Source organism: Mus caroli, unplaced genomic scaffold, assembly GCF_978045245.1.
Source record: "Mus caroli unplaced genomic scaffold, Mus_caroli_1 scaffold_2, whole genome shotgun sequence".
NCBI lineage: Eukaryota > Metazoa > Chordata > Mammalia > Rodentia > Muridae > Mus > Mus caroli.
In genome coordinates, this window is record NW_028227257.1 from 91,143,670 (window position 1) to 91,163,131 (window position 19,462).

Consider the following 19,462-nt stretch of genomic DNA (forward strand, 5'->3'; position numbering starts at 1 on the left):
AAATATTACAGAAGATGGGGAGTATAATGTAAAAATCTAAAAATTGGGATCAAGGCTATGAAACATGGTCATACTAGAGATGTCATAAGTGTTACATTCATGATCTCACAGTGGCTGTGGTTACCTGTACAAAGTCTGCCCAAGACTTGACTCATTAACAGTCACTCAGTGATGGAAGAGCTGCTATTCATGATACTCATGCTTTCCTGGAAGAGTCTAGCCAGCTGATTGCTGCTGGGGGGGAGGGGAACTCATTGTCTTCAGTGGTTCAGCCCCTGGCGAAATAATGCTGGGACTCTGGGGGGTTATGCCACACTGCAGGTGACTTGGTTAAAATCAGTAGGCCAGAAAGCAAAAATTAAAACAATTATGAGGCATTATATATATATATATATATATATATATATATATATATATATATATGAGAGAGAGAGAGAATGACTTGTTTGGTTGAAGGTTGGTGTGCTTTGTGAATGTGACCAGAGTGCACTGTGTACATGTATGAAATGGTCAAATAAAAATTTTTTCAACAAAAATGGAAAGAACTTGAATCAATGTTTCCCATTATATTTTTCACTTAATTCACTTGTTTATCTTTGGAATGTGAATAGAGATGAGAAGATAGGTATAATCTGGGACTTTAATGCTATTATTTTGTTAATTACTACTCTTTAGCCATCTTTGTAGAGAAAATCCTACAGAATTAAAGGATGTAGTTCATTATGTTCACTCAATATTTTTATTTCCCAAAGGACAAATCTCACCTGAAAAACAATGGAGCTAATTGAAGTAACAATAGAGTTCATTTAGGCAAAGAAACCTGTATCTTTTGTCTGAATTACCCTAGTGAGCATTTTAGCTACTCCATATGGAAAAACAACAGCAAAAATATAACAGGCTCCAACAACCTCAATTCTTGTTCTTATGCTGCCCCAACCTTTATTTTTTATTTAAATTTATGTTATTTAAAATAATTATTTTGCAATTCTCTGATAAATATGACTTTTTGAAATAACAGAATAATTTTCACCTTATAAACACCTAGCATTTCTTTTGGTTTCAATCATTAAGATCCTTTTGAATATTTTAAAATATAGAAGTATTTCTGTGAAATACAGTCATTCTACTGTAAAGAGCTTTCGAAGTCATTCCTTCTATTTGACTCAATGTTTTTATTCCCATTTACCAACTTTTCCCTGTTCTGCCTCTCCTCTATAAAGGACTAAAGGCAAAAGTAAAATGGAAACTTAAGGGTTCTTTGGAAAGTCAGTTGGAAGGTGTTTCGCTGGGGCAAACTTATGAAGGAATGTTTCACTGAAATAGATATTTCAGTGAGATATTTCAGGGAGAGAGGGTGTTCTGCTAAAGCAAGCACACGAAAAGACATGAAATATTCTTTTCTAATGACACACATATATTAGTCTGTCTTATACTGTGTAGTTGAGTTACATTTGTTAGAACTCCATTGATAGAAAAGCACAAAAAATTTTGGTGACATGTTACAGTTTCTTGTCCCTTCAACAAACACAGGTTGATTATCAGAGTGATGTCAGCTGATCAAGAGTGAGGTAACCCAGACCCAGAAGACAAACATGGTACGTACTCACTTATAAATGGATATCGCCCGTAAAGTACAAGATAACTATGCTACTATACATGGACCCAAAGAAGCTAAGTGCAAGGAAAAGTTCAAGGATGGGGATGCTTGGATCTCACTGAGAATAGACATTGGGGTGGATGGAGGAAGGGGACTGGATCAGGGAAATAGTGGTGGTGAGAACAGGAAGAATCAAGACGAGAGAGAGTACTTGGAGAGAGAACTAGAATCAGTAGTGGGACATCTCTGAGAGATACTAGAAACTGAAGGCAATAGAAACTTCAAGGAATTTATAAGGGTGACCCTAGCTAAGATTCCTAGCCATAGGAGTCTTAGGAAACTGCAATGGTCATCTCCTGTAACCAGGTAATATCTCCAATGGAGAGTTTGGGACACCAACCCAGCCACAAAATCTTAGACCCATAATGTGCTCTGCTTACAAGATGAGAAGGGACAAAATATGGAGCAGAAATTGAGAGAAGGGCCAATCGTTGACTAGCCCACCTTGAGATCCATGCAAAGGACAGAGCCCACCCCTGACACTATTAATGTTATTCAGCTATACTTGTTTACAAGAGCCTAGGATAACTGTTATCTAAGAGGGTTTACCCAGAAATTAATGGAAACTGATGCAAAGACTCTTATCAAAACATTTGGTCGAGCTTGGAGAATCTTGTAAAAGAGAGAAAGGAAGGATTTTAAGGGGCCAGAGGGATCAAGAGCACTACAAGAAAATCTACAAAATCTTGGACCTGTAGGAACTCACTGAGACTAAACCACCAACCCAAAAGCATGCATGGGACAGACTTAGGCCCTCTTAGCATAAGTAATAGCTGTGCAGCATCTTCTTCATGACGGACTCCCAACTGTAGGGACAGGTGCTGTCTGTAACTCTGTTGCCTGCCTTTGAATCCCTTCCTTTAACTGGGCTGCTTTGTTTAGCTTCAAGAGAAAATGCCTTAGTCTTATTGCAACTTGTTATGTCACAGAGAACCCTCCAGCCTTCTGAGGAGAAAGGAGGGAGGCATGGATGGTTGGATCGGAGGTGAGATGGAGGGACTGGGAGAAATAGGAGGGAGGGGAATCTGTGATTAGGATGTAAACAAAATATTTAAGTATTAAAAAAAGAAACAAAAAATGGAGAGATCACATAATACAAATGAAAGAGAAGAAATTGGATTGCAATTCTATAATATACTTTACATAAGTCTGAAGAAGTGAAATAAACCTTACTAAATTTGTAAATAATGAAATTATTCCATGAATTTATTGTATAGAATTTATTGTTAATATCAAAGTGGCTTAAATATAAAGCATGATAGATAAGTTTCCTTTAATATGAAACATTTTGCTTTAATAATATGTTTAGGGCACCATAAGAAATGGAAGAAGACTAATTGTATGTTATTAGCTGGTTTAACAAAATAAATAAAGTGGTGATTTTAATTCTCCTGATAGTAGAAATTATTATTCTCAGAGGAAGCTGAGAAGGAGACATATTTCAAATCCCCAAGTGTTTTTTGAAATCATTTCCCTTTTGATTCCTCCAACTCTATGAATTAGATTTACATCCATTGTTCTTTGGAAGATGGTGTTAAAAAAGGTTAATGTTGACTGTTTAGGTGAGTTAATATTTAGAAGATTCTATGGAACTAAATTAAGACAAGCTGTTGCGTAGAGATACTTTGATTTATGTGTTTATCTCTGCTCTTCAGTAAATGTTTGTGCTGGAGGGCAAGGCTAAACCACTCAATGCTGGAATTTTCCTATTGGCTAAATAGAAACAGTAACTTCACTTATATTATTGGTAAACTTTCAAGTCTGATTTTTACCATTTAACAAATTATCTATATTGTTTATGAAAGCAAGTTGGCTAAGTTTCCTTAGCTCTTGAACCTTTCAAATCATACATTCCTGTGACCACACCAAAAATAATATATATTTATATATATATATATATATATATATATATATATATATATATATATATATATGAGATGAGTAAGGAATGATGGAACATTCAGAAAGGCATTGTAATTTCTTAAAAAAGTTTTATGTGGGAGTAATATATTGTTAAAGAAAAATATTAGAAGTGATTACATGGCTATGTTACCTTGGTGCATTCATTTCCACATTTTCTATGTAAAATCTATGTAAGTACAATTTCATTTCAAATATATATTTAATAATATAGCACTGAGCTTATGTCTACCAACTAAAAGATTTTGAACTTTGAATTCCTGAAGTCAAGAAAGAAGGTCTTGACAAAAGCCGAGAGAATCTGACTTGATAACATTCAGGAACTGATTGATAACTCATGTTCCCAAATTCTAACTCTCTGGTCACCAGACGTTAATCATTTGTATTTCAACACAATGGGAAGTTCAACTAGATCCTTCAAGATTGAGCAGTTACAGTACTATTTCTTAGTCAGACTGCCCACTCTAGTATAAAAAAAACATTTGGAGGACTTAGATAAGGAAGGATGGAACCAATAGGTAGAGATTTTCTTTGTGAATGTAAAGGAGAAAGGCTGCTGAGAAACAAAGTAGAATAAGTAATTTTTTAAATATAAGAGCAGAATAGTAATAACTCATAAAGAAACATTATTTCTACTAGAAATACATTTAACATTTGTGTTTAAAATGTAATTCATAACAATGTCATGATTTTCATAAGTGACATATCTGTTCTTAAATGTTAATAGAAATTAAGTAGCTGATGCTGGCTGTGATCAGTAAAAACCATTCCTGTCATTATGAGGATTTCTCTTCTTATCATTTTCAGTTACTAATGTCAAGTATCTTCAATTTACACCCTATATTTAAGAGCCTTAGAGGTCAAATAAATTTAACTTACATTTTAAGGTAAAACTAGGGTTACAGTCTTCTAAGTGAAATTAAACAGCTTCTTTAAATTCTCTAAGGCTCATTTATTTTACTTATTAAATAAGAACAATAGTGCATAACTCCCTATTGATATAAAGATTATAGAACCTGTCTCTTAATATGCCATTAAGCAAATGTTGAGCATTCTACATGAGGTTTTTACACGTGAAATTTTCTCAATTAATAGCAGTACTTTCTTTCCAGGTAGGGGTTGTGATGATATGAATAAAAACTGGAGAAATTTTTACTATATTCTTTTCTCTCATATCCTATGCTAAACAGCATTTTGTACTTGTATAACCTTTTCAATAGGCTCATGGCCTCATGATCTACACACCCCAACTGTTCTCTTCTCCCTCACTCTTCCATAACTGATTTTTCAGAGAGTGGTCAGAGCCATCTTACTAGAGCCTAAAACAGAAGTTAGATTAAATCATTCTTCTGTGTAAAATGTTCTGGGGGCTTAACTCATTATCTAAAATGAAATCACACTCTTGTATGTGGTCTATAAAATCCTGCAAAGTTAACAACTAACTCCCTTTGTTCACTGAACCCAGCCCCATAGTGTTCTAGGTACTGTTACAAACTCTGCTCCTTCCTTGGGAATTTACCTGCTGATGATTCTACCTCGAGCTTTATCGCAAATGTATACTTAGCTCGCTCCTCACTCACTTTCAACTAGATATGTATTTCAACTCAGAGGAAATTCTATTTTCCTGCAGGAAGTGATGGTTTATCTAAAAATAAAGTAAATCTCTCATCAATTCTCTAATAATGTTTTTTCCAGGCTAACTTCTCACTTCAGTACTCCCCAGAAGCATTTAAACAAAAGAAAACAGAATGAATGTGACTGAATTCATCCTCATGGGACTGACACAGAACCCTCAGCTGCAGAGAATTCTTCTTTTGATGCTTCTTATCACCTACATTGTCACTGTCACAGGAAACCTGCTCATTGTAGGGACCATAGTCTGTAGCCAGACTTTGAACTCCCCAATGTACTTTTTCTTGGCCTTTTTATCTCTGATAGATGCATGCTATTCCTCTTCTATCATTCCTAAGATGCTAGCAGATTTGATGTCAGAGAGAAAAACCATCTCATTCCAAGGCTGCATGATACAACTTTTTGTTGAACATTTCTTAGGAGCTTCAGAGATTGTTCTTCTTGTGGTCATGGCCTATGACCGCTATGTGGCCATCTGTAGACCTCTGCACTATGTAACAAGGATGAACCACCACAATTGCTGTGTCCTAGTGGGGGTATGTTGGATAATGGGTTTTCTCCACTCTTTTGGACAGATACTTGTTACTCTCTGGATTCCTTTCTGTGGCCCCAATGTCATGGACCATTTCTGCTGTGACATTTTCCCTTTACTACAGTTGGCCTGTGCTGACACTTTCCTTCTTGGTCTTCTCATTGCTGCAAATGGTGGTGTAATCCCTGTGATCACCTTCACGATGCTATTGATGTCCTATGCAGTCATTCTCTTTTCCTTGAGGACACATAGCACTGCAGGGAGGAAAAAGGCCCTCTCTACCTGTAGCTCTCATATCACCGTTGTTGTCTTGTTCTTTGTGCCATGCATTTATACATATATGCGGCCAGTAACAACTTTTCATACAGATAAAGCCATAGCAGTGTTTTACACTCTTGTCACCCCCATGTTAAATCCAATTATCTACACTGTAAGGAATGCAGAGGTTAAAAATGCCATTAGAATGATACTAAAAAAGAATTCAATCTTAGATAACAAATGATCTTAATATGAATATCTTATTTTTGTATTTCCCTACTAATGAGAAGTAAATTTAAAAATCCTCAGTAGTGCCCAAAATTAATATTATTAAACCTCTACATAAAATTTTCTCTATATAGACATATCTATAATAAATTAATTTTTAAATTATGCACAATAAAATGTTAAATACAACTAGCTATAAAATGGAAATTATACTATAAAAATTATACTAGTACATAATATCTTTACTTTGTGACCATTATTTAGTGAAATCTGGGTTACTAAAACAAAGCACTGTGATATCCTGACACTCGATGCTTAACAACTACTTAAATATTAAAAATAAATAGAGTACAAAATATGAATATTATGGACTAGTAGAAAAGTCTTGTCCCAGGGGGATGATGTGACATTTCTTCACATGACAAAGGTTATTCAACTGAAATATATACATTATTTCTAGAGCTTTCTATTTAATGTTTAAATGATTCTATTCAATATTAACCATGGTTCTATGGCCAAACAAAGACTTTTTAGCAGAAATTATTTCCTAGTCTACTTAACTGTTTCTTCTAGCCTGTTATGATTTTAATGGTTTATAGATGAAATAAGATGTAGTTTAGAAATGTGAAGAAATAAGATCAAGATAGTGAGAGTTGCTAGTCATATTAACCCTTTTTTAGATTTAAATAGATGCTCTTGAATATTGCAAAGAGTGTAAAATTCATGTTTTCAGTCAAAAAATTCCTATTTTGTATATACTTCTCTCTCTTCTCTTCTCTTCTCTTCTCTTCTCTTCTCTTCTCTTCTCTTCTCTTCTCTTCTCTTCTCTTCTCTTCTCTTCTCTTCTCTTCTCTTCTCTTCTCTTCTCTTCTCTTCTCTTCTCTTCTCTTCTCTTCTCTCCTCTCCTCTCCTCTCCTCTCCTCTCCTCTCCTCTCCTCTCCTCTCCTCTCCTCTCCTCTCCTCTCCTCTCCTCTCCTCTCCTCTCCTCTCCTCTTGCCCCTCGTCTCTTCTTTTGTTTCCCTTATTTTTTAGGTTGAGTCTTACACATTGTACCTGGTTGGTTCTCAAACTGTTCTACCTCTGAGCATCTAAGGAAGAAATAAGTCCAATTTGAAGGAAAGATAGTTGACAAAAATCTTTTCTCTTGCTACATGTTTGCTCTATATGATTACAAAATTTTACTGGGTTTCCTTTACCATTGTATAGAAGTTGTGTTTCCAAAATTCATCATGTTTACTTCTATATAAGGAATTTAAGTGCCAGTTTATGATCATATAACCTCATAAAATTAGAATTTGATAATTATTTTAAACACAAAACTGATATATCAGCCTTGAACCTAAATATCCCTTACTTCAGATCCAATAGTAGTTTATTATATGATATTCCTGATAATCAATATTACATTATGACTTTGTCTGGAATTTACATCTTAATTATGTCAAAAACAGTGTCATTTCTTTTTTTTTTTTTTTTTTTTTTACTTTTTTTTTTCTTTCCTTTTTCTTTTTTCTGAGAGGGTTTCTCTGTATAGCCCTGGCTGTCCTGGAACTCACTTTGTGAATCTGCCTGCCTCTGCCTCCCAAGTGCTGGGATTAAAGGCATGTGCCACCACTGCCTGGCTCAGTATCACATCTTAAATTAAAAAATTATTAGTGGTGATTAAATGCAGGTGTTTTGAAAAGCACAAGAATCTACATGAAACAATTTTACATTTTTTGTTAGCAAAATGGTAAATTTTACTATATGCACTTTTAAACGTCTTTATTATCAATCATTCCATTTGTTTACATCTCAAATGATACCTCCCATACTGGTTGGTTATCCCTCTACAAAACTCCTTCCCACATCTGCCCTCTCCTCCTTCCCCTTTGCCTCTATGTGAGGGTGGTTTCCCAAATAGTCATTGAAATAATTTTACTTTTAAAGTGTTAGTTTTATGTTTGGTTCACTGAATGTAGAATCCTCTTCAAAACTTTACATTAGGGGCTGGAGAGATTGCTCAGTGTTTAAGAGTACTTGGTGGAGGAATAGAAGTTCAGGGTGCATTTTCAGCATCCATAGGACATCTTATGATCATATGAAACTCCAGTTCTAGAGGATCTATGGCTCTCTTCTACCTGAAATGGGTACTACACATATGGTGTGCTTATGTGTATTCAGGAATAATACAGAAAAAGTAAATAATTTTTAAAAACAAAATCTTCTTTCAGAGGTGTGCTATAATTTCAATCATTGGAAAATAGGAATGATTATTTTGTAGTTGACCAAAGAGAAATGTTTTAATACTAAACAAGGTAGCTTGCTTACAAGATTCTGTTCTGAATAACTACTGGATGTTTTTGGAAAAGCAGTCTGTTTTCATGGTTTGTATATATAGTCATAACTGCGAATGTTGCCACCTTTTAACCACATACAGTTTTTGTATTTATGCTGTTAATACATGTTTCATGACAAAATCCATGGATTCTGTGCTCTAACTATACTTAGTAAGCATCATGAATACATTGGCCCTATAGAGAAAGAAATATAATTCAGAAGAGAGTTGGCAAATTTTCTTCTCTTGATGTGCTTGTTCTGATTTCAAATTTGTATTGGGTTTCTTTTAGCATTGAATAGTAATTGTTTATAAAATTTATTATATTTAGTTCTATATAAGCAATTTGAATGTCAGCTACATGCATTGAATTGGAAAGACTTGTTTATATTTTTGGGTATGTGTTATCCCTGTCAGGATCTTTTTTAGTTCCATGTATTTGGCTACAAATTCATGATCTCAGTGTTTTTAATTACAGAATGATACACCATAATGTGATTGTACCACATTTTCTTTATACATTTTTTGGTTAGGGAATGTTTAGATTGTTTCCAGTTTCTGGCTATTATGAACAAAACTGCTATGAACATAATTGAGCAGGTTTTCTTGTGGTAGGATAAAGTATCTTTTGGGTATATGTCCAAAGGTAATATAGTTGGTTCTTGAGATGGATTCATTTTCAATTTTCTGAGGAACTACCACAATGATTTCCCAAGTAGCCATCCTAGTTTGTGCCCCTGCCAATAATGGAAGAGTATTCCTCTTGTTCTACATCCATGCCAGAATGAGCTTGCATTTCTGATCTTAGCTATTACGACTGATGTAAAATGGAGTCCCAAAGAAAGTAGTTTCTATTTGTTTCTCAGCCATTCAAATTTTCCTTGTTGAGAATTCTCTTTAGATCTGATTCCCAGATCTAAATTGTCTAGCTTCTTGAGTCCTTTATATATTTTGGATAATAGCCCTCTGGCAGATGTGAGGATGGTGGAAATCTTTAACCATTCTGTAGAGGGATGGTTTGTTCTATTGACTGAGTCCTTTGCCTTATAGAAGCTTCTTAGTATTTTATTTTTTTCTTGCATTTTAAAATTCATCTTCAGAAAGCTTATTTTTTATTTTATTCGATATTTTATTCCTTTCAAATATTATTCCCTTTCCTGGTTTCCCTTCCACGAAACCTCTATTCCATCCCCACTCCTCCTGCTTTTATAAGAATGCTCCCCCACCACTTACCCACTCCCACCTCATCACCCAGGCATTTGCCTACCCTGGGGCACCAAGCCTTCACATGAACAAAGGCCTATCCTCCCATTGATGTCAGATAAAGCCATCCTCTGCTACATATGTGACTGGAAGCATGGGTCCCTCTTTGGTTGGTGGTTTAGTCCCTGGGAGCTCTGTGGTGTCTATTTGGGTGATATTGTTGTTCTTCCTATGGTGTTGCAAAACCCTTCACATCCTTCAGTTCTTTCTCTAACTCCTCTATTCGGGTCCCCATGCCCAGTCCAATGGTTGGCTGCAAGCATCAGAATGTATATTTGTCATGTTCTGGAAGAGCCTCTCAGTAGACAGATATATCAGGCTTCTGTCAGCAAGCACTTCTTGGCATCAGCAAGTGTCTGGATTTGGTTTCTGTATATGGGATAGATCCCCAGGTAGGGTAGTATCTGGATGGCCTTTTCTTTAGTCTCTGCTCCACACTTTGCCCGGTATTTCTTTTAGACAGGAACAATTCTGGGTTAAAATTTTGGAGATGAGTGGGTGGCTCCATCCCCCAACTGGGAGCCTTGCCTAACCTCTGGATATGGTCTTTACAGGTTCTCCCTCCCCTTTGTGTGGGAAGCCACATGTGCCGTTGCAGAGTGGCACAGGCTTCTGCTGGCCACCACGCATACATAGGCAGGAAAGTTTTTTTTTGCCAAGATGAGGTTTTGAGAATTAACCAAAATTAACCAATCAGATGAGAGAGAAGTTGACCAATCAGATGAGAGAGAAGTTGACCAATCAGAAGAGAGAAAAGTTAACCAATCAGGTGAGAGAGAAATTAACCAATCAGATGTAGGCATGCAAATGAGGTGGTAAGCATCAACCAAGCACAACCAATTCGGGTGTGAGACACGCCTCTCCTAGGCCTATATAAAGCAGCACCAGTTCTGGGCTCGGGGTCTATTCGCCTCTACAATCAAGCTCTCCCAATAAATGTGTGCAGAAGAATCCTGTTGCAGCGTCGTTCTTGCTGGTCAAGTCTGATGCGCCAAGAAGTGGTGCCGAAACCCGGGATGGGACAAGACATCTTCAGGCACGAGCGAAGACCCCCTGCTACAGGGAGGATTCAGAACTGCATCGCAGGGAAGGAGCGGTTAATAAAGGTTCCTGTAAAACAGACTGCTGAGAAGGATTCAACTGTGTGAATTCAGAACTCTTCAGCTGAGGAACGGTGGTACGGGTAAGTATAAAGAAATTAAGGTAGGTCTCTGAGAGGTATGCTTTCTTACGCAGTAGGTCTGGTAATTGTTGCTGGGTTTGTGTGGGACCAGCTGTTAAGGAAGGGCAGCAACTTTGTAGGAGTACCAGGAAGGCATATCAGAAACAGAGAGAAAGGAAAAAGAAGACGCAGGCAGAAAAATAAGTAACTTAAGAAATAAAAAAAAAAAAGAAAAAAAAGAAAAGAGAGAAAAAGAAAGGAAGCTAAAAATAAAGATACAAAGGATAATGGATAATATAAAGATACAAAGGATAATATAAAGATATAAAGGATAATATAAAAAATGAAGAACAAAAAATTAAGTCAATTTACCCTCCTCTCGAGGACTTTGACTAAAGAGGCAGCCTTCATCAAAGGCTTAACGATAGCTCTCAGGGAAAGAGGAGTAACTATTAGAAGCAGCCACTGTGCAGAATTCCCAGAAGAAAGAGAAAATAAGCTATTTCAGAGCCGTCCTAGGGACAGAAGGAAAACGGGAGACGTCCTGCTTCCTCTCTGACTCCTATGGAGATATTCTTAGCTCTGGTTAGGATATCTGTGTCCCTTTGAGCTGTCTATTGTCTGTCTTTGGTGCACCAAATTGTCTATATGTTTGTCAATTCATGTTTGGATGATTGAATGATTGTTGTTCTGTGTTTCATGTTGAAAAATATAAAAAGCAGTCTCAGTCTGCACAGCAAAAATTGACAAGTTAGCTGCAAGGTGGCTGGGAGTCAAGTACAGCTGAAAAAGCCCTGCTGAGGGCCGATTGCAAATGGAGCTTTTAAAGGGGCAGGCAGCCTTTTACTTGTAACAGAAAGTTAGCTTAAAATTGGAAACTCAAGGTTGGAGTCATTCTAAACAACATGAATGAACCCAAGAAAACAGGTCATATGCAAAAGCAGTGTACAAAGGGTAGAAAGAGTAGGTTTGAAAAGAAAGTACATATCTTTACAAATAAAAAGAAAAACCTTTCAAGGTATAATGGATACAGGAGCGGATAAAAGCATTATATCCAGTAATTGGTGGCCTGCTTCTTGGCCTGTTAATCAATCGTCACATAGCTTACAAGAATTAGGATATGAGGCTACCCCAACTATAAGTGCAAAATCCTTATAATGGAAAGATAAAGAAAGAAGGACAGGGCTTTTTCAACCTTATGTACTCCCTTTACCTGTAAACTTATGGGGAAGAGATGTGTTGTCAGCCATGAACTTTATACTGACTAAAGATTATTCTCAGAAAAGCAAGGAAATGATGAAAGGAATGGGATATATACCTGGACTAGGAAAAAATTTACAAGGTAGAATTTCACCAGTTAAAGCCACAGTAAAAGCAGATAAGAAAGGGCTGGGTTTTTTCTAGGGGTCGCTGAGGAGCCTTTGCCCATTCCGTGGTATACGGAGGACAAGGTGTGGGTGCCTCAGTGGTCTTTATCCTCTGAGAAATTAAAAGCAGCTAAAGAATTAGTACAAGAACAATTAGACCTGGGGCATGTAGAACCCACACAATCACCCTGGAACACCCCTATTTTTGTTGTAAAGAAAAAGTCAGGTAAATGGAGATTGTTACATGACCTCAGAGCCATTAATGCACAAATGCAAGTTAAGGGTCCTGTACAACGAGGACTCCCCCTACTTTCAGCTCTACCTAAGGATTGGAAAATTATAGTAGTAGATATTAAGGATTGTTTCTTTTCCATTCCATTAAACAAGAAAGATAAACCTAGATTTGCCTTTACCCTACCTTCTGTTAATCATATGGAGCCTGATAAAAGGTATCAATGGGGAGTGTTACCCCAAGGAATGGCAAATAGCCCTACCATATGTCAATTATATGTAGGAAAAGCTTTACAACCAGTTAGAGATGGTTTCCCCTCCTTAAAAATTTGTCATTATATGGACGACATTGTGATTTGTGGACCTGAAGAAGAAGAAAGTATACAGTGAGCTTACGGCTTGCTTAATGAAACTTTAAAAAATAATGGCTTGATTATTGCACCAGAAAAGGTACAGCTGTCTAATGTTAGTCAATTTTTAGGAGCCACTATTACTTTATGGTGTGTTACCCCACAAAAGATTAGTATACGAAAAGATCATCTAAAGACATTAAATGATTTTCAAAAATTATTAGGAGATATAAATTGGATTCGACCTTATTTAAGGGTCCCTACTTCGGAATTAAAACCTTTATTTCAAATTTTAGAAGGAGAATCACATATTATCTTATTGAGACAATTAACACCTGAGGCTTCTGATGTTCTTAGGAAGGTAGAAGAAGCGATCCAAACAGCACAGCTAAATCGTATAAATGAGCAAACACATTTTTGCCTATGCATATTATGAACCATAAATTTGCCGACTGCTGTATTATGGCAAGATGGTCCTTTAGTATGGATACATCCACATATATCCCCTAATAAGACTATAGAGCATTATCCCACCATGGTGGCAAATATGGCCCATAAAGGTATAAAAAGTTCAATTACTCACTTTGGAAAAATGCCGGATAGCATAATTGTTCCCTATACTGCTGCACAAATGCAAACATTGTGTGCGACTATAGATGAATGGGCTATTCTTAGATGCAGTTATTCTGGTTTAATTGATAATCATTATCCTAAACATCCTTTATTACATTTTCTGTTATTGCATCCAGTGATATTTCCAAAGGTAACGGCTAATACTCCTATAAAGGGAGCCATTGATATTTATACAGATGGATCCAAAACAGGAATTGGAAGTTATGTGATTAATGAAAAGGCTGTAAGGTTGCAATTTACACCAGGAGCCCCTCAATTGGTAGAATGTTTGGTGGTTTTAGAAGTCTTTAAAAGATTTCTTATGCCCATAAATATTATCTCTGATTCTGTTTATGTGGTTAATGCTGTACTAATGTTAGAGACTGCTGGAAATTTTAAGCAGTCTAGTCCAGTAACTGAAATTTTGATGAAAATACAAAATTGTATTTTGATGCGTGAGCATCCCTTTTTTTTTTTTTTTTTTTTTTTTTTGGTTTTTCGAGACAGGGTTTCTCTTTATAGCTCTGGCTGTCCTGGAGCTCACTTTGTAGACCAGGCTGGCCTCGAACTCAGAAATCCGCCTGCCTCTGCCTCCCGAGTGCTGGGACTAAAGGCGTGCGCCACCACGCCCGGCTGAGCATCCCTTTTATATTCAACCTATTAGAGCACATACATCATTACCTGGACCTATGGTTAAGGGGAATGCAATTGCTGATTCAGCCACCAGAGATATGGTTTTCCTATCACAAAATTCTATAGAAAGTGCTAAAAATTTTCATCAACTTTATCATGTCCCTGCTTCTACATTACGACAAAAGTTTAAGCTCACACAAACAGAAGCTCAAGATATTGTCCTACAGTGTGGTAGGTGTGTAGAATTCATTAATGCACCTTCCATGGGTGTTAATCCTCGCGGAGTGCGACCCCTAGATGTTTGGCAAATGGACGTCACGCATATCCCAGCTTTTGGGAAATTACAATATGTACATGTGTCTATCGATACCAGTTCTGGTGTCCTACATGCCTCTCCCTTGTCAGGGGAAAAAGCAGTTCATGTCATATCTCACTGCTTAGAGGCTTGGGCTGCATGGGGTAAGCCCCTAGTACTAAAGACAGATAATGGTCCTGCATATACTTCTTCTAAATTTAGCCAATTTTGCAAACAAATGCAAGTGAAACATATTACTGGACTGCCCTATAATCCAAAGGGCCAAGGCATCATTGAAAGAGCCCATCGCACTCTGAAACAATATTTGCAAAAACAGAAAGGAGGAATAGAGGCTATGATGCCAAAGATGGCTCTATCCCTTACAATATTTACTCTTAATTTTTTAAAATTGGATGGTGCTGGAAGATCACCAGCTGAAAGGCACGGACAATGACCTCAATCACCCAATGAAATGGTCAAATGGAAAAATGTCCTTGACAATAAATGGTATGGCCCGGATCCTATCTTAATCAGATCCCAGGGAGCTATTTGTGTTTTTCCACAGGGTGAAGAAAATCCACTTTGGGTCCCAACGCGACTGACAAAGACTGTGAAAGAGCAAGATGAATCCCAAGATGATCCTGCTATTCCTGCTCCTGATGATTGAGACTGGGATAAGTATACCTTTGTGGGCCATAGTAAGATCATGTCCAGTACCTTTACCGGTACATTCCAATTCTTCTACATTGCCTTTGTTTTATGCAACAGAATGTTTTCTGTAGGCGCCTTGTGCACGACAAACTCCTCAAGAGCCACGGGTGTATAATAGTACGAGTTTTCATTTAAATTATACACTATGCTTTGTGCATAATGTGGATAAACCTTTTACACCCTGTATATTTTTAAAGAAAAAGATTATCTCTAATTGGGCAGACCCCATTATCCAAAATAAGAGCTCTGGAGTGTTACTTAATGCTTTAATGCAAGTCGTCCAAGGAGCGCAATTAAGCTCAGGTGATGTTGGAAATAATATAACTTCACCTATAAACATCACCACTATTATGATAAAGGGAAAGGTGATTATTCCCAAAAGATCATGATGGCCTGTTGGCAATGATACTGCTAAACGCAGCGTGCCCTGGTGTCATCTGGACCTCACATTTCCTATAGTTTTTTCACCTTGTCAATCAAAAATTTTCCTTGAAAAGAAATAGCAAAGGGTTTTGTTTTGTCACCTCCATTAGATTTTACTGTAATGAATGATAAAGGAGATGCTACAGGAAAAGAAAATATTTGGCCATATTACCAATGAATTTTAAGTAATGAGGCAGGTGCTAGTACCAGTCTGTCAGCCTTTGCACTGCTGACTGGCACCTTTCATGAGATACTGAATGTTTCTGCCACACTTTCCAATACTTCTGCTCATTTAGATAATGTGACAACTAATAGAGTTATCAGAAATATGACTACCTCTCCAATAGAAGTTTGTGTTAGTCCTCCATTTTTCTTTATATTGGCTGAATTTCAAAATGATACAGAATGGTTAGATTGTACAAATATCACTTGTTTTTTGACGCAATGCTTGAATGGAACCAAATTCTTAGCCTTAGTGGTGCAGCTACCAATCTTGGTCCCTGTACCTGTTGAGGCAGATCCAGAGAAGTTCCCAATAATGAGTCTAGTTAGGCAGAAGAGAGATTTTGGAATCACAGCTGCCATTGTCACTGCCATTGTGGTGTCTGCAGCATCAGCAGTTACCGCAGGAATTGCTATGGCCAACCAAGTTAATAGTGCTGATGCCATAAGTCAGATAGCAGAAAAAACGTCTGAGGCATTGCTCACTCTGCAAAGGGTGGATTCTCATATCGCCTCAGGATTAATGTTAGTGAATCAGAGAGTAGATATTTTACAGCATAACATGGAACAGATGATGGATGTCATTCAAATGAGTTGTGTGGCATCCACTCCGTATGTATGCATTACTCCCAATAGGTATATTAATAATTCTTTTATTAAAAGTACAGACCTATCGAATTTTCTGAAGGGGAACTGGTTGCAGGAGCTGGACAGGCTGCAGAGGAGGCTGCAGATACAGATCCTGAATCTTAATGGAACCAGAAGGAACCTGTGACCTTTGGAGACTTTACCTCTTGGCTTTCCTCTGCTTTCTCTTACTTTAAAGAATGGGTGGGAGTGATTTTGTTTGGTGCTGCCATATGCTGTGGACTGGCGTTCATGCTCTGGTTGGTATGCAAATTCAGAACCCAACAAAAACGTGACCAGGTGATTATAACTCAGGCAGTATTAGCTATTGAAAACGGCGCCTCCCCTGAAGTTTGGTTATCTATGCTTGTCTGCATCTGAGTTCTCTGCTCTTGTGCATGAGAGAGACTCAACAATCATTGATCAGCCCTTGCACATTGCTGCACACGACAGGGTGATCATGATTTCCCCACTAATTCATTTTTTGGCTGGCCTCTTTTGCAGAGTTCGCCCTAGGTCATTTAGCAGTTACTGTCACACAGCACTGGGGTATCCAGAGACAGGCAACTTTCCTCATGCACAGGCCAACCTAAGACACAGGGCCCGGTGGCGATAGGGTTACCCTATGACGGGAAAGACTGTGACATTGGAGGAACGACCTAAAACAGGAGCCACAGCAGATGGACATAATTGCACTGATGATTGAAAGTGCTAAAAATTTTCATCAACTTTATCATGTCCCTGCTTCTACATTACGACTAAAGTATTAGGCTGGTGATCTTTCAACTGGACTGCTGCCTAGTCCAGCCTCATTTTATTAAAACAAAAAGGGGGAGATGTGGGAAGCCACATGTGCTGTTGCAGAGTGGCACAGGCATCTGCTGGCCACCACGCATACATAGGCAGGAAAGGTTTTTTTTTGCCAAGATAAGGTTTTGAGAATTAACCAAAATTAACCAATCAGATGAGAGAGAAGTTGACCAATCAGATGAGAGAGAAGTTGACCAATCAGAAGAGAGAAGTTAACCAATCAGGTGAGAGAGAAATTAACCAATCAGATGTAGGCATACAAATGAGGTGGTAAGCATCAACCAAGCACAACCAATTCGGGTGTGAGACACGCCTCTCCTAGGCCTATATAAAGCAGCACCAGTTCTGGGCTCGGGGTCTATTCGCCTCTACAATCAAGCTCTCCCAATAAACGTGTGCAGAAGAATCCTGTTGCAGCATCGTTCTTGCTGGTCGAGTCAGAGGCGCGCAAGACCTTTGTTGGGCATTTTAGCTAATTTCATCCCTGTTGGGTCATGGGATCCTCTTGCTTTCTTAGCATCTGAGACTTTCTGGTGTCTATCCCTAGTTTCCCATCTACCATTGCTACAAACCTCTGTTCAATTTCCTGACCTTCTGTACATTTCCTTCATCTCCTCCCATACCTGATCCTGCCCCGCTTTTCCCCTCCTACTTCCTCCCAAGCCACTCCCACCCACTACCTCCTGTGAATATTTTGTTCTTCCTTCTAAGAAGTACTGAAACATCCACACTTTGGTCTTCCATCTTCTTGAGCTTCATGTGGTCTGTGAATTGTACTGTGAGTATTCTGAGCTTTTTTCCTAATATCCACTTACCAGGGAGTACATACCAAGTCTGTTCTTTTGTGACTGGGTTTCCTCACTCAGGATGATATTTTCTAGTTCCATTCATTGGGCTGTGCATTTCATGAAGACATTGTTTTTAATAGCTGAGTAGTATTCCATGGTGTAAATGCACCACATTTTCTGTATCCAGACATTTCTGGATGAAATGACATCTGAGTTGTTTCCAGCTTTTGGCTAGTATAAATAAGGCTGCTATGAACATAATGGAGCATGTAGCCTTGTTATATGTTGGGAAATCTTTTGGATATATGCCCAGGAGTAGTATAGCTGGATATTCAGGTAGCACTATGTCCAATTTTTTGAGGAACCTTCAGTCTGATTTCCAGAGTGATTGTACCAGTTTACAATCCATCCAATATTGGAGGAGTGTTCCTCTTTCTCCACATCCTGGCCAGCATCTGATGTCTCTTGAGTTTGTGATCTTAGCCATTCTTATTGGTATGAGATGGAAAATCATGGTTGTTTTGATTTGCATTTCCCTGATGACTAAGGTTGTTGAACATTTCCTTAGGTGCTTCTCTACCATTCTATATTCCACAATTGAGAATTCTTTGTTTAGCTTTGTACCCCCTTTTTAATAGGGTTATTTTGTTATCTAGAGTCTAACTTCTTGAGTTCCTCATAACTTTGAAAAGCTTCTATAACGCAAACGATACTGTCAATAGGACAAAATGGCAGCCAAATGATTGGGAAAAGATCTTTACCAATTCTACATCTGATAGAGGGTTAATATCCAGTATATATGAAGCTTTTTAATTTGCTTTTTGTTCTTTGTGTTCATGTTGTTGGTGTTATGTTCAGTAAGTTGTATCCTATTCCAATGTGTTCAAGACTCTTTCTGACTTTCTCTTCTATTAGGTTAAGTGTATCTAGGTTTTATGTTGAGGTTTTTGATCCATTTGGACTTGATTTTTGTGCAAGGTGATAGATAAGTATCTATTTGCATTCTTCTACATGTCAACATCCAGTTGGACTAGCACAATTTTTAAAAGATGCTTTCTTTTTTTTTCATTGTGTCTTTCTGACTTCCTTAATAAAAAAGTCATGTATCTATATGTGTATGGATTTACATTGTGTCTGTGTGATCTTTTATTCAATTCCATTGATCAGCCAGTCTATTTTATGGAAATACAATGTAGTTCTTATTACTATAGCACTGCAGTATAGCTCAAGGTCAGGCATGATGATACATCTGAATGTTCTTTTATTTTACAGAATTGTTTTAGCTGTGGGAATTCATGGGTATCTATGGAAAGAAGAAATAGACTAGATAATGTGGGTAGATTGGTGGCAGGAGGGAATAAACAGGTCGGAGCAGGCAGGGGTGAAAGGGATAGAAGAAATGTGTACTGAGAGAGCTAACTGGA

At 37.6% G+C, this 19,462-nt stretch overlaps 1 protein-coding gene across 1 annotated transcript; it reads left to right on the top strand.

The window, feature by feature from the left end:
* Positions 1 to 5,298: 5,298 nt before the first annotated feature.
* Positions 5,299 to 6,243, top strand: LOC110289990 (olfactory receptor 4C12-like). The gene has a single exon (XM_021156442.3). The coding sequence runs from the start codon at positions 5,326 to 5,328 to the stop codon at positions 6,241 to 6,243; it is 918 nt and encodes a 305-aa protein (XP_021012101.1). The 5' UTR covers positions 5,299 to 5,325.
* Positions 6,244 to 19,462: the final 13,219 nt, after the last annotated feature.